General features: G+C 38.4%; 1 protein-coding gene across 1 annotated transcript in view; it reads left to right on the top strand.

The window, feature by feature from the left end:
* Positions 1–10,209: 10,209 nt before the first annotated feature.
* LOC126418903 (ubiquitin-conjugating enzyme E2 G1) overlaps positions 10,210–17,958 on the top strand; it is a 64,473-nt gene continuing 56,724 nt past the window's right edge. The window contains exons 1-2 of the mRNA XM_050085921.1: positions 10,210–10,387; positions 10,999–11,101. Of these exons, the coding sequence (XP_049941878.1) occupies positions 10,342–10,387; positions 10,999–11,101 (149 nt within the window). The 5' untranslated portion in view covers positions 10,210–10,341. The remainder of the gene's footprint in view (positions 10,388–10,998; positions 11,102–17,958) is intronic.

Below are 17,958 nucleotides of genomic sequence, written 5' to 3'. Positions count from 1 at the left end.
GTTACCGCTGTTGGTGAATGACGCTTCATCACTATATAGAATGCGTGCAAAAAATCTGTCATCATCCCGTAATTTCTCTTGTGCCCAGTGACAGAACTGTACACGACGTTCAAAGTCGTCGCCAAGCAATTCCTGGTGCATAGAAATATGGTACGGGTGCAATCGATGTTGATGTAGCATTCTCAACACCGACGTTTTTGAGATTCCTGGTTCTCGCGCAATTTGTCTGCTACTGATGTGCGGATTAGCCGCGACAGCAGCTAAAACACCCTTGGGCATCATCATTTGTTGCAGGGCTGGCCGGAGTGGCCGAGCGGTTCTAGGTGCTACAGTCTGGAACCGTGTGACCGCTACGGTAGCTCCTTCGAATCCTGCCTCGGGCATGGATGTGTGTGATGTCCTTAGGTTATTTAGGTTTAAGTAGTTTTAAGTTCTAGGGGACTGATGACCACAGCAGTTAAGTCCCATAGTGCTCAGAGACATTTGTTGCAGGTCGTGGTTGACGTTTCACATGTGGCTGAACACTTCCTGCTCCCTTAAATAACGTAACTATCCGGCGAACGGTCCAGACACGCGGATGATGTCGTCTAGGATACCGAGCAGCATACATAGCACACGCCCGTTGGGCATTTTGATCACAATAGCAACACATCAACACGATATCGACCTTTTCCGCAATTGGCAAATGGTCCATTTTAACACGGGTAATGTATAACGAAGCAAATACCGTCCGCACTGGCGGAATGTTACGTGATACCACGTACTTATACGTTTGTGACTATTACAGCGCCATCTGTCACAAAGCGAAAAAAGTGGTCCAACTAAAACATTCATATTTCTGTACATACTACACGAATGTGTAATAAAAATGGGCGTTCCTACTTAAAAAAACGCAGTTGATATCCGTTTGACCTATGGCAGCGCCATCTAGAGGGCCTATCATAGCCCCATCTGGTTTCCCCCTTCAAGCTAGACGAGTTTCGTTCTTTGTAGTTTTTTCGTTTGATACTTATTTCGTGAAATATTTGGCCTGGTCACTATCAATGGAGCACCCTGTATATTAAATTAAAAGTCTTGCTCTCTTGATCCCCCTCAATCCATTCTATATCAAAAAGTTTAAGCATAACAAATTAAAATATAAGCTTTGCACATGCACACTTATAACAAATGACAAAGAAAAATTTGTTAAAATATTTTCACTTTCAAATAACAATTGTCTTTAATGTACACTGAATTAATTTTTAATTAAATACACCAAAAATCAATTGATATTTAAGCCATACGTTGTATGGTTAAGTAAGGAGAGATATGTAGGATACTGTGCTGTGTTCATTTGATGTGTAACGGTGGAGACTACTATGACCTGATACATTTACATAATGAAGAAAGATATTAAAAACGCAATAACTCAATACATAAAATAATTGTGACTGTCAGGGGTGATTGCTAGTGTTCCAAGTTATCATCCCATACCCTGTTTGTCAAGATAGCATGACTTTGCGATGATTATTAACTTTTAATGTATTTTGCAACAGTTACTGTGAGTACCTGACTTCTTTAGTTTTCATGACATTGATAAGTTAATGTTTCAATACTTGCACTTAAGCGCTGTGAATATCCTTATGTGATTGATTTTGTGCTATGATGAAACTGTAAATTATTACTAATTTCGAAGTATTTCAAAGTAGCTACATTCTATAAGTTACAAGTCGCCATTTTGAAATCCACTTACACTGCAGACCATACTTACTGATGGCCAACTGCTTCCCACAACTCCCGCCGCCAGGGGAAACTGCCAATTATCTGTCACTGGGTGCTCGCCTGTGTATGACTGCGTGACTTATCGTGAAAGCCTCAGCCATCAGCGATCATCCTGCCCCCCCCCCCCCCCCGCAACACTTAAAATTCCATGAATCAAAATTCAACCTGATGAACAGCTTGTATGCACTTCGTTATACCCTGTGTATTGTGTATACTGCTCTGAAAATCTTTAGACTGAGATAGATAAACAATAGCACATTAACAACTCGATGGAAATGAATTAAAGTGCGGAAACATGTGATCAGAGGTCTCCCAGCCGTGCACAGAAAGCTGGACGTCATATGGCGTGAGGTCAGCGTTTCTATAGAACCAAATGGGGCTGGCTCTGCAATGTGGAAGCAGTGGAAGGAACAGAAAAAATAGTTTGTGCCAGCCAACAGCTACAGTGCACTGTGAATGTATTTGTCGTTACAATATGACCCAGAGACAATGTTTGGATGATTTCACATGAGGTTAATTTCATTGGGAAACTAGAAGAAAGACTAAGTGTGGTGAGTGTAGGACAAGAGTTTGGTGTTGCTCAGAGCATTGTCTCATGTGCACAAAGAATTTTCTGAATCACAGGAACTCCTACCCAAAGGAGTGAAATTGGTCGACCATGGTCAGCAATAGATGCAGATGACAGCTATGTTGTGTGACAGAAGATAAGGGATCCATATTAAACAGTAAGTGCTATTGCAACCATACTTAATAGGATTGCAAGGCACTCAGTCTCATGCTCCACAGTGGCACAACGACTGCATGGGGTGATCTCGTAGCAAAAGACCAGTACATTGTGTTCCGTTGACAACTGCACATTGGTGGGGCCATTTTCGATGCTGGCAAGAGCATGGGGACTGGACCGATGAGGAGCTGGGTTGTGTATTCTCCCCAGGTGAGAACAGGTTCAGTCTGAGTCGTGATTTTGGATGTTCCCTCGTATGGCGAGAGACAGGAACACATAAGGCACACAGGAACATTGTTGAACATTACCATGTTGGTTATGATGTGGAAAAGCATAATGCTGCATGTGCACACTGACTTCCAAATAGTTGAACAAAGTATGCTCATTAGTCAAAGTTATTGTGACACTGTACTCTTTCCCCAGGTGCGTCTTTTCAGGGGTGCGTTGAGCCATGACTTCATTTTTATAGATGACAATGTGCAACTGCATCGAAATGCACAGGTGGACTAGCACTTGAATGAGATGATATTTAGCAAATGGATTGGCTTGCCCATTCCCCTGACTTAAATCCTATCAAGTACATAAGGAAAGCGATGGGGAGATGTGTTGCAGCATGTACAAATGCACCAATGATTATCCAGCTGTTGTCAACTGCGCTGGTGGAGGACTGGAACACCCTATCACAAAAGCTCCTTACCAACCTTGTGGCTAGAATGTGAGCACATTGAAGAGCATGCATTGGCATCTGTAGTGATCATACTCCCTATTAAGGCCCATTTCATGCCTTTTGTGATGTCCAGGGGATTATAATAAATCGCTCTGAGGTTAGCGTAATTATTGTCTTTAAATAAAAGTTTCATTTCTGTTTCTCTCATTATGTATTTCTTTCAGTTACCTTTCGCACTATACTGCAGAGACCTTTTCTGTGTATAGTGCAAGATTCATCAAGCTATGTTACTTGGCAATGACACATCGTGTAGATGTTACTTTCATCCCTAAGTTTTGCACACCACTTTATTAAACTTTGTAGAGAAATGTATTAAACCTTTGTACATAAATATGACACATATTAATCTTGCACATAATATCATTTTTGCAGAACTAGTAATTTGATGACTATACAAAGTACATACCATATAAAAAATTTAATATCAAATAAAAAATTAAAATGCCCTCCATATGGAATTCTATTGGGTGACTTACCATTTCGTTTTTTTCACAGTCCATATTCTCAGACTGTTTTTCTTTCTATTTCCTATCATATTATTAAATTCCTGTCTCTCAGAACAATTAAATCATCATCGGCTTTAACGATTTGAGTAATTTTTTTCCTTTATTGTAAGTTATTTCAGTCTCTTCATCATCAACAGAGGGAAGACATATAATCTTGTACTACTGTGGTAGGTGTTGTTCTGTGTAGTATTTGTTAGATTGATGTGATAGATTTGTGCCCCATAAACAGCTATTACAATCAAAAATTGCATTAATAATATACACTCGAATAGATTGGTTGTGTTTTTCCTACATTCTGCATGCATTTGCCAAAATTATAAAGGTACAGATTGTCAATGATTTTCGACTCTGCTCCTTGGTGTAGTATCACAGATCATGAATAACTACTGCATTTCCTGCAGAAATGAGTCTTTTAGCAGAAGGTTCTAGTATTGCCTAAAGGGGGGAGGACAATGGGTAATTTTGAGAGAAGATATCTTATTTCTTGCACATTGAGATGAGCCAGTGAGACCATCAAGACACAGCACCAATATGAACTATTAACAAATTTGCTATCCTGTTCTGTTAGTTACTAATAATCACTGATAAATGACTGGGTTTTAATTAAAATATTAGAAAACCGAGTAAGTACTTGTGCTGATTCATTTAGAACAGAACTTAAATAGAGACAACCGATAATAGTCAGAGAAGCTTTATCTTCCTTAATTGATGACATCTTATACATGATAAAAACTTTGAATGTTATGCTCCCCTGCAGTGTATTTCATTTTCTTTTCTGAAAGTAATCAAACTAGTTACTCTAGATCATTTTATTTATATTATGGAGAGGTCGTATGCAATCTTATGTCATCAGTGTAGAAGATGACAGACAAGCAGAGTTTTTCTTGAATTTTAACAAGAATGTGAAATTTTACTATGGACAACAATTGTATATTTCTATGGATGTGCCTTATTCTCATCATGTTCCGTATACATCTCTGATTATTTAATGACTGTTACTTTTACTTTACAATGTTTTATTATTGTGTATAGTTGTAGATGCCATTCTCTACATTTATGTTGTGCAGCCCTTTTTCACAATTGACATTCTTATGGAATACAGTTCATCTTTACTCTTGTTTTTTCTTGTTGTTACCATCAGCATTCATTGATACAACATAACAGCTTTTACTTAGAAAAAAAGAGTAATTAATATAAAATATAAATTGACCTTTCCAAAACTAATGTCGTTTTTCATTATAACAATACAGGAATGTGTAATGATAGCTGTATAGGAAGGGTAAACAAGGCCATAGGACAGAAAATCAGAGTACTTGATTGTTAACAAATACACAGAACATAAAATGAAAAAAAATTTCAACATTTCAGGAAGCAGTATTCAAACTTTTATTGATCAACTTGTATTATAATAAAAACAAATAACCACAACAGATATGTTATATAAACTAATTAGATGCATTTATTACATATCAATAGCATTTGTAAAGTGCTTTCTTTAATGTGAAGAAATATTTTAACAGATGTGTTACAACTCAGATTTTGTCTATAAATGGCAACTTAAGTGTTCTATGTACAATACTTCCGTCATACAGTTTTATAATTTATCAGATTCGCATGTGCAACATTGAATGTAATGTTGTGTATGGTACTAGAAATCTTTGTATGGTGTAGGAAATTATAGGCTCTTCTATTTTTATACTATATATATTCTGGCAAAATCCATGAAGTATATATAGTATCTTGATAAAGAAACTGCTACTACCTCTACCAGTAGTAGTAGTAGTAGTGGTAGTAGTAGTAGAAGAAGTTAGAAGAGGGGATAACTCACCCTCAAATTCAAAATAGAATCTGACAGGGATTCTGTCAGAGCCTGGAGCTTTGTTCAATTTTAACGATTTGAGCTGTTTCTAGACACCACTGCCACTAATGCTTATTTAGTTTATCTTTTAGTGTTACAATAATTAAACTGTGGAAGTTCTCCTGGGTTTTCCTTTGTAAAGGAATGTTTCAGAATGGAGTTAAGCATTTCAGCTTTTGCTTTGCAACCCTTTCAGTTCCTGTCTCACTCACTAACTTTGGAGTCACTAACGGACTTTACGTATGACCACAATTTCTTTGGGTTCTGTGAAGATCACTTGACAATACTCTGCTATGGTAGTCATAGAAGGCATCTCGCATTACTCTCGTGACAGCCAAATGCGTTTCATTCAGCCTCTCTCTATCTATAGCCCTACGCTTTGTTTTATACCTATTATGCAGTAATCACAGTTTCTGTAGAAGTTTATTTATAGTGACTATACCATGGAAAACTGTTCTGCTGGGTACTTGTTTACCATGGAGGTTCCCTCTAATTATGAACTGTTCTACTTAGTACAAATCTATCCAGTGCATGGTCAGCTGTTCTTTTAAACTTGAGCCAGAATTCCGTTTCATGGTGAAAGTTTCAAGTTCCTCATTGAGATATGATGCTACTAATTTTTCACCTAGTTTATTGTATACATCTTTCTGCTTCTTTCAGTTGTCCTTCATATTTTGGTAATCATTGTTACCACAATTACATCATGATCAGTGATATTAGTTTCAAAGTGAATATTGAAACTGGACACAGGTCTAGTTGTTGCTATTAGATCCAGTATATTCCAGTCATGAGTGGGATTTCTAACTATCTGTTCTAGGTAGTTTTCAGAGAAGGCATTTAGTAAAGCTTCACGGGATGTCTTATCATGTCCACCTCTAACAAAACTGTAATTTTTTCAATTAATTGTTGAATGATTAAAATCTGCACTGATGATTACAGTATGATTTGGGAACTTATGCATAAGTGAATTGAGGTTTTCTCTAAAGTTTTAGGTTATATCAGGAGATGAGTCTGGTTGGCAATAGAAGGATCCAATTACCATTTTATTCCCACCCCTGATACTGAATCTTGTCCAAACAATCTCCCATAGAGGTTCAGTTTCTATCTCAGTGTAATTGCGTTTCTTGAATTCTGCAACAAATACACCACCTCAATTTCTGATTTGTCCACCCTTTTGATATACACCTTATTTTTCCCTAAAAATCTCACTACTGCGAATTTCAAGTTTCAACCAGATTTCTGTACCCAGGTATTATGTGAAATTCACTGCTTTTCATGAACGCTTCAAACTCTGGCACTTTGTTGCGATTGCTTGGGCAGTTTACAATTAGGATTTTAATAGTCTCACCTGTCAAAAACCTTGTTTTTGTGTAAAAATAAAAAAAATTTGGTGGCCCCTTACTGCACTCCTTTCGGACAAGTGGTAGCTTTAATGATAATTAATACAGAGATATCTTCTAGTCTTGTTCTTGTGGACATCTGTTGGAAAATACCCATAAATTTGTAACATTTCAATTGACATCACTGCGTCCTGTTAATGTGCTACATTTGTCATTGTTGTTATTCCACTGACTGTGTATAAACAAATGTGCTGTGGGGTTTTTCATCAAAGCTATGAGATTGGTAGAAAATGTTTTGACTACTCTTCAAAAAACATTAATGACACTTTATTTTATTTCTGTCCCTTTTGCAGAATTATTTGTGACAAATATGAAATCTGTCGAAAATGATTCTAATTCTGATTGAAGTATTAATGTGAAAGGTCATTCACACGAATAAAGAACAATGGTAAGACTTAGAGTCTGTTGTAATTTTCTCCAAATATATCTTTCTTTTGTATTTACTTTTGACTCTGGTCGAAAGTAGCTACTTGTTTGTGTATTTACTAATTCCAACAATCCAAACTTTTAAAAAATATCAAAATCCATACAGTCAGATGCTTTGGACAGATCATAGCGAATACATACCTCTCATTTCAGGCTTCTAATAAGTGGAGTGGAGTGGACAAATTACGTTTTGACTGGGACAAACTTTCTTGAATCCAAACGCCATCGCTTAAAGTAAATTAGTTCAGTTTATTTTTATGCATCATTGTCGTTTTTTAATTTTAATCTACAACAAAATTTCATTAATATAACCTAATGCCATCTGTTCAGAAATTCGTCTATGGAGTGGAAGGAATTGTCAAGCAGAAATGATTTCAGTCAGTTTTTAAATCTTTCGTTATTTGCATGAGCATATTTTAGTTCACAAGGAGGGTGGTTAAATTTTTTTGGCTGTTGCTCTATAATCGTGTCACTACATTACTATGTCGAAAGTTTTGGGAATAATCTCAGTAAAGCCCGGTCCACACGCAACGATCTGTCTGCGCAGACATCGGCGCAGATGTCTGTACATGCAAAAGATCGCTGCAAATGTGGTGTGTTCACACGACACAAACCCCAATCTACTACTCGCCCGCCATCTGTCGGAGTAGAAAGGAAATATCAGTGGCAAGCGACTACGCTCCCCGAAAACGTCAAAATTTAATTCAGTTATTTTGAAAAATAGAAATGGAGGAAGTTCTGTTGTGGTCTGTGTTCGCAACTTGTGTTGCAAAAAACATTCAGACCAACCGCAGGAAACAGAGAAAGCGGTCAAAATGGTGCAGACAGTGGCTGCTAAAGCGAAAGCAGTTTTGTCACGTAAATTTACTGCGAGAGTTGCAGGGCGAACCTGTTTTGTTTTACATAACCTCGTGTTCCATTTCCTCGCACATTGGCACTCCAATTTCATCTTCAATTGTACTCCTGCTTGGTCTTGGCGTTTCTTGATCACTAAGAAAGCCAAGTAGATCAAAATACCATAACGTTGGCTGGTATATTGGATCTACTCCTACACCAGATCTTCTAGATTTCTGAACTTTGGATAACTCTTTTCGGTAAACAGTTCGCTGACAGACTAATTTACTTGACTTTCCTTCATGAACTCATCTTTCAGGAAAGCGTAAATAGCCTCACATGTGTTGGGTATTATTTCACTCAATGCTTGTTTCGATATTGCAGATGAAAATTCCAAATCATTGTAGCTCCTTCCTGTTGCTAGGAATCTTAATGTTACTTCCAGGCGTTCATGAGGAGAAATTTCCCTTCTCATACAAGTATTTTTCTCATAATATGAGGGGTTACATGCTTTAAGAGATAATTATAAGTTTCGACATCCATCCGCAAATAATTTCGCCAGTTCGTAACGAAATTATTTTTTTATTGCCGTTTCTCTGTTTGCCGAGTCGCCAACTGCCCGCAATTTTTCAATTAGAGCATTGTATGCTGCTGTCTTTTTGTCTCGGTCACTATATTCTTTACTTTTAATCTTCCACAAACATGGGTGGTTTCTGTATATTTCAATGGATTCACTTACAAACTCTCGAGAACACTGACGAGTATCAGCCATTTTAATGCCCTGTGCACACAAATACAAACACTAGACTGAGCAAACAGCTGTTTCGCGCCAGATTTGCGACGATCTCCTGTCCACACGCTCCAACTTGTCTGCGCAGATGTGGTTTGAACCGACAGATTTGAGAGGTTTCGCTCAAACCTCCAACTCCAACTTCCAGGTTTGCACACACCTCAGGTTGGTGCAAATCTTCTGTTCACACGCAACGATCTGTCTGCGCAGATGTGATGTGCACAGACATTTGCGCAGACAGATCGTTGCGTGTGGACGGGCCTTAACGAATTTAGACCAGTATTATTTACATCTTGCTTTTACTTTTCGTAAGAAGAAGCTTAACTATAGCACATCGGACTGTGTAGCTTCCCGAGGTTTCCGACGTTGACATTAACTGGCTGGAAAAATTTCGTGTGCTAATGACACATTGCATATGGCACCATTCAAGTATCAGCTACTTATATAATAGGAATAACATTTCAAAATCATGTACGGCATTCATTTGATAGTTTGCGAAGCTTTTTTCTTGCTAATTTTTCTTTGTATTAATTCAGTCAGGGACCCTCGTATTTAAACCATATTCGGTTTGAATACCATACTGCTTTACTTTCGGTAACTAAATACGAAAAACATTTGTCACATTGCAACATGATGGAAGGAGGAAGTCGTAAAGGAAAAGCGACTTAACTGTAATTGGAGGTAATATATAATCATTTATTCCATTAATCTGATGCGAAAGTATAAATGAAACTACAAACACACTTTAATTTACGATGGCTTTATTAGATGAGTTTACCTTCACGAGGTAGGATGAATCACTGAAAAAAATTATTTATCTAATACTGTGTAGTAGTTCTGCCGATGTCAGTCCAACGGATTTTGCTGTTTTTTCTGCTTTTGTTATAAGGAAAAAATTATGTGATGTGGAAAATTGTTGGGGTGAATGCAACGGATGTTCTCATAAACGATGATACGGACTAGAATTCTGTAGACGGACAATTACCCAAATGTTTCGTAAGCTGAACGTTGGAAATTTCTGTAGATTTGCTTGACATAGAAACAAAATAGAAGGGAATGGAATTATAGTCTATGAAGTGACATTATTCGTATGGCAATTCGTATAGAAGGCCACGGAATACTAGAAGTGCCCGAAGTTCCCGGTAGAGAGCTCAGTTTGTCGGAAGTTTTGTAGAAACAAAATTCTCATACATGTAGCAGCAACTGCCGGAAGTAAAACTCTGTGGTAGCGCATGCGGCCTTGAGATTACTAAACCTGAGCCATTTTCCAAGGAGTGATTGTTTGCCTCTTTAAATTAAAAGTATTCTCTCATTCATGTCAGAGCCACAGTCAGCTCTTTTATTACGGAAACAACTAGCAGGTAAAGGAAGATAAATTTCTGTATTCCTTATAGTCAGGAAATCTTTATTATTGTCATAGCAAAACCTCTACTTATTTGTGTTGTAGATCGGAGATGTTGCCAGACGAACCAAATCTATATTTTGACACTCTAACAGCTGACACATCATTAGATTTTCTATAACTCTAAGATATCTAAATGTGTTAATGACGAAGTGTGGTGTATCAAAAGTATTGGATTTGAAATTCGTTTTGTTGTTAACCTAGAGGTAGACTTATTTGCAAGTCGGTATTATTGTTAGAACACGACGACGACATACATTTAGGAACTTATTTTAGTCTCGGGCCGTGCATAAAACCTATATTAAGCGTATGTGAGGCGAATTAAATTATGTTAGCAGGAAATGTTAAATCGATCGACTAGTGTTTGACGTACCTAACCTCAAATAGTGGTACTATTTTGGGCTTTCTTTGATAGTAAAAAGTTTTACGTAGCACCAAAATAGTTTTATTAGCCATTTTAATAAGGACCTGTTATAAAAACTTGTTAGCTAACTGAAATTTTTATTGGTTTAGTTAGGGACTGCCACCTCGAACGACAGTTTATACTATATTTCCTTTTTTCCCCCGTAGAACTTAATAAGAACCCTGTTGAAGGGTTTTCCGCTGGCCTGATTGACGACAATGACATATACAGATGGGAAGTCCTCATCATTGGACCTCCAGACACCTTATAGTAAGTATTATTAGACTGTCATTAATTTAAGTACATGCTTACAATGTATGTTAAATGTTATTTCTCCATATAGTCTGTAACCATTGAAAATAAAAGTGCATGTGTATTATATGGGTGTGTAAATGTATGAAATGTTTAGTATGCAAGGACATTAATACATCGTTGAGTTTGATAGCACTAGTGCTTAGAAAGTAAAGATTGTATTTTGGAGAATGCAAATTTATAGTGTTTACGGTATTTCAGTAAAATGGGAGAAAATTGTTGATTGAAGGATGGGATGCATTTTAATTATCTACCATATTGTGTCGAGGGATGGTTGTCAAAATTATCAGATTATATTAGTTTTAATCTCAAAGCAGATTTCTAAAAACAGTTATGATGAAGTCTTGCTGCTGCCAGTAAGTTGTTTTGGGAAATGGATAGCATTGAACAAAATAATGGAGTTACTTGTTTTTATTATTCCACTTCCTTCAAAATCAAATAAACTAAATACAATAAATCCATAAATATCTTTGTATGCAGCATGACAGTTTAGAAGTAAACATTAGTGTTGCAACATTCCACATATGAAAGAAAGATGACATTCAACTTTTATTTTCTGTACAGGGTATTATTTCACACATTCACATTAAATTTCACTGGTTTTCTTACTAATAATATTTCCGTCTGTGCTTTTTGAGTATGTAATACTTGGTAATCAATGCCAAATATGCATGTACAACTGCAAGACAAAAACAGGAAAGCATATAGTCACTAATGACAAACTTTTAATTGACAAAACATGTTATAGAGCAAATCTTGGTTTGCAGACTTTTAAACTGAAAGGCAGCAATGGGCACACACGTGTGCCCTTTTGTGACCATTGTTAAAGAACCAAAAGAATGCCCAATCTGTTTTTGTGCTTAGGCATGTAGCAGTTGTTTTGAAATTTATTTTGATATTGTGTAAGTAATTAACATTTCATGTCCAAAACTTAGAAGCTGTGAGTCTTAATTACCTAGTTTTCTGCATGTTACAATTGTAAGAACATAAGTTAATCTGCAACATTTAAGACTTCACAATTTTTTAACCCTTTTGACACCTTTTGAACTTTGAATTTTATCTTTTGTCTCTCTCTTTCTGTTGTCAGTCTACTTACATTCCTTAAGTGTTTCCTAGATGTACATAATGTATTAGAACGTGTGTGTGTGTGTGTGTGTGTGTGTGTGTGTGTGTGTGTGTGTGTGTGTGTGTGTGTGTGTCACTGTCCAACAGTACGTGCTTTTGTTATTGGATAGTGCACTTTTGCAGTAGACAAGTCATTGGACTAGAATATTTTCTTTATCCTCGGTTAATATAGTGGAAGGACCAAACTCTACACAGATTGGAACTTATGTCACTTACTTTGTAATTAAGTTACTCTTGCCACAAATCCCTGGGTGCAGTATCCTTTACTTGTTTAGAAGCGTCTGTAAAAGCCATTTGTTCAGACTTGTAACTTGTCTTGGGCCCAAACCTGGAACAAAATATGCTTGTGCCATTGACAGTAGTTTGTTCCCAGTGATACAGTCAGCGATTGGATGTAGATTCACAGAAATGAAATTCCAAGAGTAATTCATAACATTCTCTTGAAGTAAAGGTAACAACTCACTGAATGGTAGTGGTGTTGAATAGTGGAAAGGTTTTTAAATAAGTGAAAACTATGTCTTTAGGACAATTTCTTTTTTGAGCGAGAAACCACAAGGACTTAACATTACCAAACTAATAAATTAGTCAGTTTGCACTGGTATGTTTTGAACTTGATTGGTACCCTCATTTTATTTTTATATTAAGAGGTGTCAGACTAGATTATCATAGAAAATGGCCTTACGCACCCCTCCTTGAAATTTAACAGTTGGGGTTGATCTTATTTTTAACATTTCACTTAACTTCCTACAATACCATGGATCAGTGCAAATAATACTAAAATTATAGAGTTTAACTTTCTAATGTACAGAAAACTTTGTCAACAAAGAACCTTACCTTAACACTTGCCTTTATGAAAATAGTGAAAATTGCTCTAGACACACGTAAGTTTCTTTTCCCACCAAACAGCATTGTTTTCAGGACCTTCTAACGTACAGTTTTGCCATGCAGTATTAATGAAATTTCCTGTACTAGAGAGAATGGTTTTACTTTCCTTGTTCTTTAACAAAAAAAGTGTCAGGCTGGAGTACTCCCATAGAATGGCGCTGCTATCTTAGTTTGAATTATTGTTCTGCCTCCCTCCTGTCTCTCCAGGATACTCTTCATTCCTAGTTTAAGATAAGTTTGAGGTAAATTAAATGCAAGTATTTATTCTGCTTTCAAATGTGAAACAGTACTGATAACTATTCATCACAGGCTTCATCATCCAGTTGTCTTGCAGCTTCATCAAACAGATGAAAAAATGATTTAATCAATATGATAAGCTTGATCATGTGCTGTGTAGAACTTGTTCAGTCTATAGGTAGATTGGTATTGTCTTAATGAAAGCTAAAACACAGTGTGAGCAGCCCTGTAGTAACATTTAAATACTAAAAATGTTAATATAATGCTCCTCATGACCACATATTTGTACTTAAATGGCATAAAACAAAACAAAGATAAAACTTTTATTCAACAGGGCGCACTTAACAGGTTCTCTCCGTGGTCATTGATCTGCTGATCTTCTAAAAGCTACTGGCGAACCCAGCTATGGTTTGCCATTGTTAAATTCGTATGGGAGTCAGGTATATATCCTAATCTTGTTGGCCCCATTCTCTCTGCTGTATCCTTCCTCTCCCCTGTCACTATATCCTCCTTCCCCACTTCCTCTCTGCCTGCCTTGTCCTTCCCTTCTCTCTCTCTCTCTCTCTCTCTCTCTCTCTCTCTCTCTCTCCCTCTCCCCCCTGCCTCATCCTTCCCCCTTAAAAAAAGTAGCCTATACCCATCCCAATGCTCAATAGAGTATTGTGTAAATATTTGAAGTAAATTGGTCTGAAACTACTTTTCAGGGTTTTTGGTACCAACATTAAATGACAATGTCTTTATATGATAGATCACATAATAATTCATATATGTAAGTGTTTAAATTTCATTTAGATACCCTGTAAGACAGTGTCAGTAACACTGTAGTTTGCACTGAATAATTTCTAATAGCATCAATCAAAATAAACATATCTTGTCAGTGAATTATGTATCGTGTTGATTTTATGGTGTAATATCAGTGAATGATGCCTTTGACAAAAATGTGGAGTGGCGTGATATCAATATGTGCAACATGGCATTAACCTCAACTTTTGCAGACTTGAAGCACCTGTGTGGTGTAAGACCACTTACATATTCAGATACAAGATATTGAGAGGAAGTGTGACATGAAATTAACTAGCAGTAATTAATCACATTAATGTAAATTACTATTAGGGTAACAATGATCGGTTTGTGAAATTTTATTCAATGATTATTAATGAAATAATTTTACTGGTTCAATCTGAAACACACTCAAATGTAACACAGTATCAACATTGAATTGGAGAGAAGTGGCTTCTCTTTATGAAACATGAGGGTAGGACACTACTGGGAGACAAGCCACCAGCATATCACAAAGATTTCTCAAGTTGCTGTTTATTTTTGATGTGTGTCCCAAGGAACAAACATTGTATATCTGCTACAATCAATAAAGCTTTACTTGACCCCAACTTCAGTGTTGTTGCAAGGATTACATATTTAAAAAATCATTGATGGCACCCATTATGATAGCCTGAGCAAAGATGTGTGCTGGAACAAATCTGCATCCAGCCTCTTTTCTGAGGTCAATAAGTAGTCTCCTGCCATCTGCAGGATACAGTGATCAATCATGTGTAGAGTTCCTTGTCTATTTCAGGTGTGTCGGCATTCCATGCTCTTACTTGCTATTGCAAAGGGAACCAATGGGCCTGTGTTGGTGGTTCAGTCTGTAACATTAGCATTGACAGTCATGTCTACAAACTGCTGTGAATTCTACACACAGCTAGTGTAGTACAAGCAGTGATAAATTTTCCACATCGTGTGACAGTGTCACAGTGGTGTCAAATAAATTGGAGTTGTTCATGAGGGGTGGATGTGTTTACCTAGATTGTTCAAGTGGCCCATAATTGATTTACTGAAGTGTTTAAGAATATGACACTGTTCTGCAGGTGTTCAGTCCAACTTTTAATGTCACTACACTGAGGTTGGTTAACCATTAAAGCAAGTGATCGTTTATCTAAGAATTTCGAAAGTATCTCTGTTCCAATGCCGCCAGATCGAAATGGGGAAACTTATATTACTTCATGGATACTGTGTGCGTGGAGGGTACTTCACCGCACCATGATGCAGAACACCTTTTAGTCTCTGCCACTAGTTGGCTGACCATCTCTGTGAAGCTTGTGCTCACCTGTAACAAAACATGCTGCTCTTCTTTGAATCATATATTTCCTCTTATCAATCCTGTCTGGTAAGGATCTGATTGATGAACAGTATTCAGACATTGCTCAAAAAAGTGCTAATTCCTTTTTTGGACTAAATTTCTGGAGGTTTTTTCCAGTGAACCTGTCTGACGTCTGCCTTACTCGCAATTAATTTTGTGTGGTTGCTTAACTTCAAATCAGTTTGTAAACATACTCCACTATGTTTACTGGAAGTAAATGCTTCCAGTGATTGTTCTGTTCTCATGTAATTATACAATAAAAGATCTTTGTGTGAATGCATGCTTTCCCGGCATATAAAGCTGGTGAAAAGTTCTCAGGCTTCCAGCCAGGTGATGGTGTCTTCAAACTTGAATGACTCAATGAGTGACATACTCGTCATCTTTTGGCGAAGTGCCGAGACTTTGTGGATGCCGGTCCCTTTATATCTGCGGTGTGCCCCCCACAACCTGGCAACAGGAGGCTGGATCCAGAGGAGCTGGCGGGCTGGGTGGAGGGGGAAGCGGGTGCGCCATTCGTGTCTGTCAGAACATTCTGGTCGCGTCTCACAAGCTGGGCGGTTCTTGGTGTGTTCAGTGTATTGGGGCTAATGCTGGATTCCAGGCCATGCTAAGTTGATAACCTTCATCCCTGTCCACAATTGGGAGGCTACTGAGAAAATTGATCATAAATAGTGTCGTCTGACCACCGCAGAAGACGAAAGAGATGCTGGGCTCAGCTAAAGACCCACTCACTCAACACACCTGGTATATATAGCATTGCCTGTGAGTGTGGTGTAAGTACCTTGGACAAAAACAGCGCTGCATCTCGAAAAGGTGTGGGGAACACATCAGAGAAACCTGCTATAGCTGAACATAGTATCAAAGATAACCTCACCTTTGATTTCGATAACACCAGGGTGCTGTGCCGTGTTCAGAGCTATTGGGACAGCATCATTAAAGAATCGATAGAAATACCTGTCCACAAGAATGTTGTGAACTGGGGCATAGGTTATCAACTTACCGCGGCCTGGAATCCTGCAGTTAGCCGTGAACGCACCAAGAACTGTCCAGCTCGCAAGGCGCGACCAGAATGGTCTGACACACGAACGGCGCACCTGCTTCCTCCCTCCACGCTGCCTGAAGTCTCCTGAATCCAGCCTCCCGCGGGTGGGTGGTGGCGACACGCTGCAGGTATAAAGGGACTGGCATCCACAGTCTTGGCACTTCACCAGAAGATGAGTATATCACTCGTCAAAACATCGTTGTTTGAAGACTCTGCCACCTGGCTGGAAGCCCGAGAACTCTTCACCAGCTGTATATGCCAGGAAAGCATACATTCACATTTGACACCTGTATGGGGAGGAGATGCTCTGCAGCTTCAATCTGCTGCAGAAAGAACGCAACTGGAAAGCCAAACTTCTCATCTCATTGGCTTTTCTCTAACGTTGCCGAGACAAGAACATCTTGCTATGATTTTCGGAATCAAGACATCCTGTGAAAACGAAGAAAACCGAACATATTTTACGGCAAGCAAGCATGGCCATTGTCAGGGAATGCATTCACTACACATGGCAAGAATGTATGCACAGTGACCGCATGCCACCTGAAGATGGCAGAAGCATAACTGGCACATACTTGGGAGTGGTTTGACTGCAGATCTCATGCCAACAGTGAGGGGCAGAAACAGTGTGCTTCTGCACAACAGATTGGCAAATACGACAGACTTTCTGTAGTTCAGTTGACTCGGGTGACAAATAGCACCAGAGCTATTGTAAATTTGGCAGATAAGGTGCTAGATGCAGCCATAACTTCTGTCCTCATGAAAGTGTTGAACTTTTGCACCTGTACCAGAGACATACCGAAACGGGACATTATCAGCGGCATAGAGGAAGAAATTTGGGGCCTACCCAAGGAGGAAGCTGAGCAGATCCAAAGGGAGACCTGCAGGATCATAGACAAGTCAAGACTCCCAAAACCAACATTACTGTGCAGGAACTAGAAGCTATCCGCGCACTGAGGGGTGATGCTGACACCATGGTCCTCCCAGCAGGCAAGGGAAATGAGACGGTGCTGATGCGCATGTCGACTACCAGCAGAAAATCTGCTCTCTGCTGCAAGACCCGGCTTAAAAGAAACTCAACAAGGACCCTACCTTGACGATGACCAGAAACATCGTGGCGCTACTGAAGGACTCAGATCTACCAGAGGCAGTGAAGAAACGGCTGTATCCCAGAGTGCCGACAACACCGCGCCTGTATGGATTGCCCAAGATTCACAAAGATGGGGTACCTCTCCGGCCGATTCTGGACACTATTAACTCACACAGTTGTGGACTGACCAAATACCTGGTGACACTGTTAAAACCACTGGTGGGGGCACTGCAGTCACCACATAGAAAACTGCAGATTTTGTGAGAATACTGAAGGACATTCAAATACAGAGAGATGACCCA

This window comes from Schistocerca serialis, chromosome 9 (genome assembly GCF_023864345.2).
Source record: "Schistocerca serialis cubense isolate TAMUIC-IGC-003099 chromosome 9, iqSchSeri2.2, whole genome shotgun sequence".
NCBI classification, from domain to species: Eukaryota; Metazoa; Arthropoda; class Insecta; order Orthoptera; family Acrididae; genus Schistocerca; species Schistocerca serialis.
The sequence above is the reverse complement of the archived record's forward strand: the minus strand, read 5'-3'. Positions and strand labels throughout refer to the sequence as shown.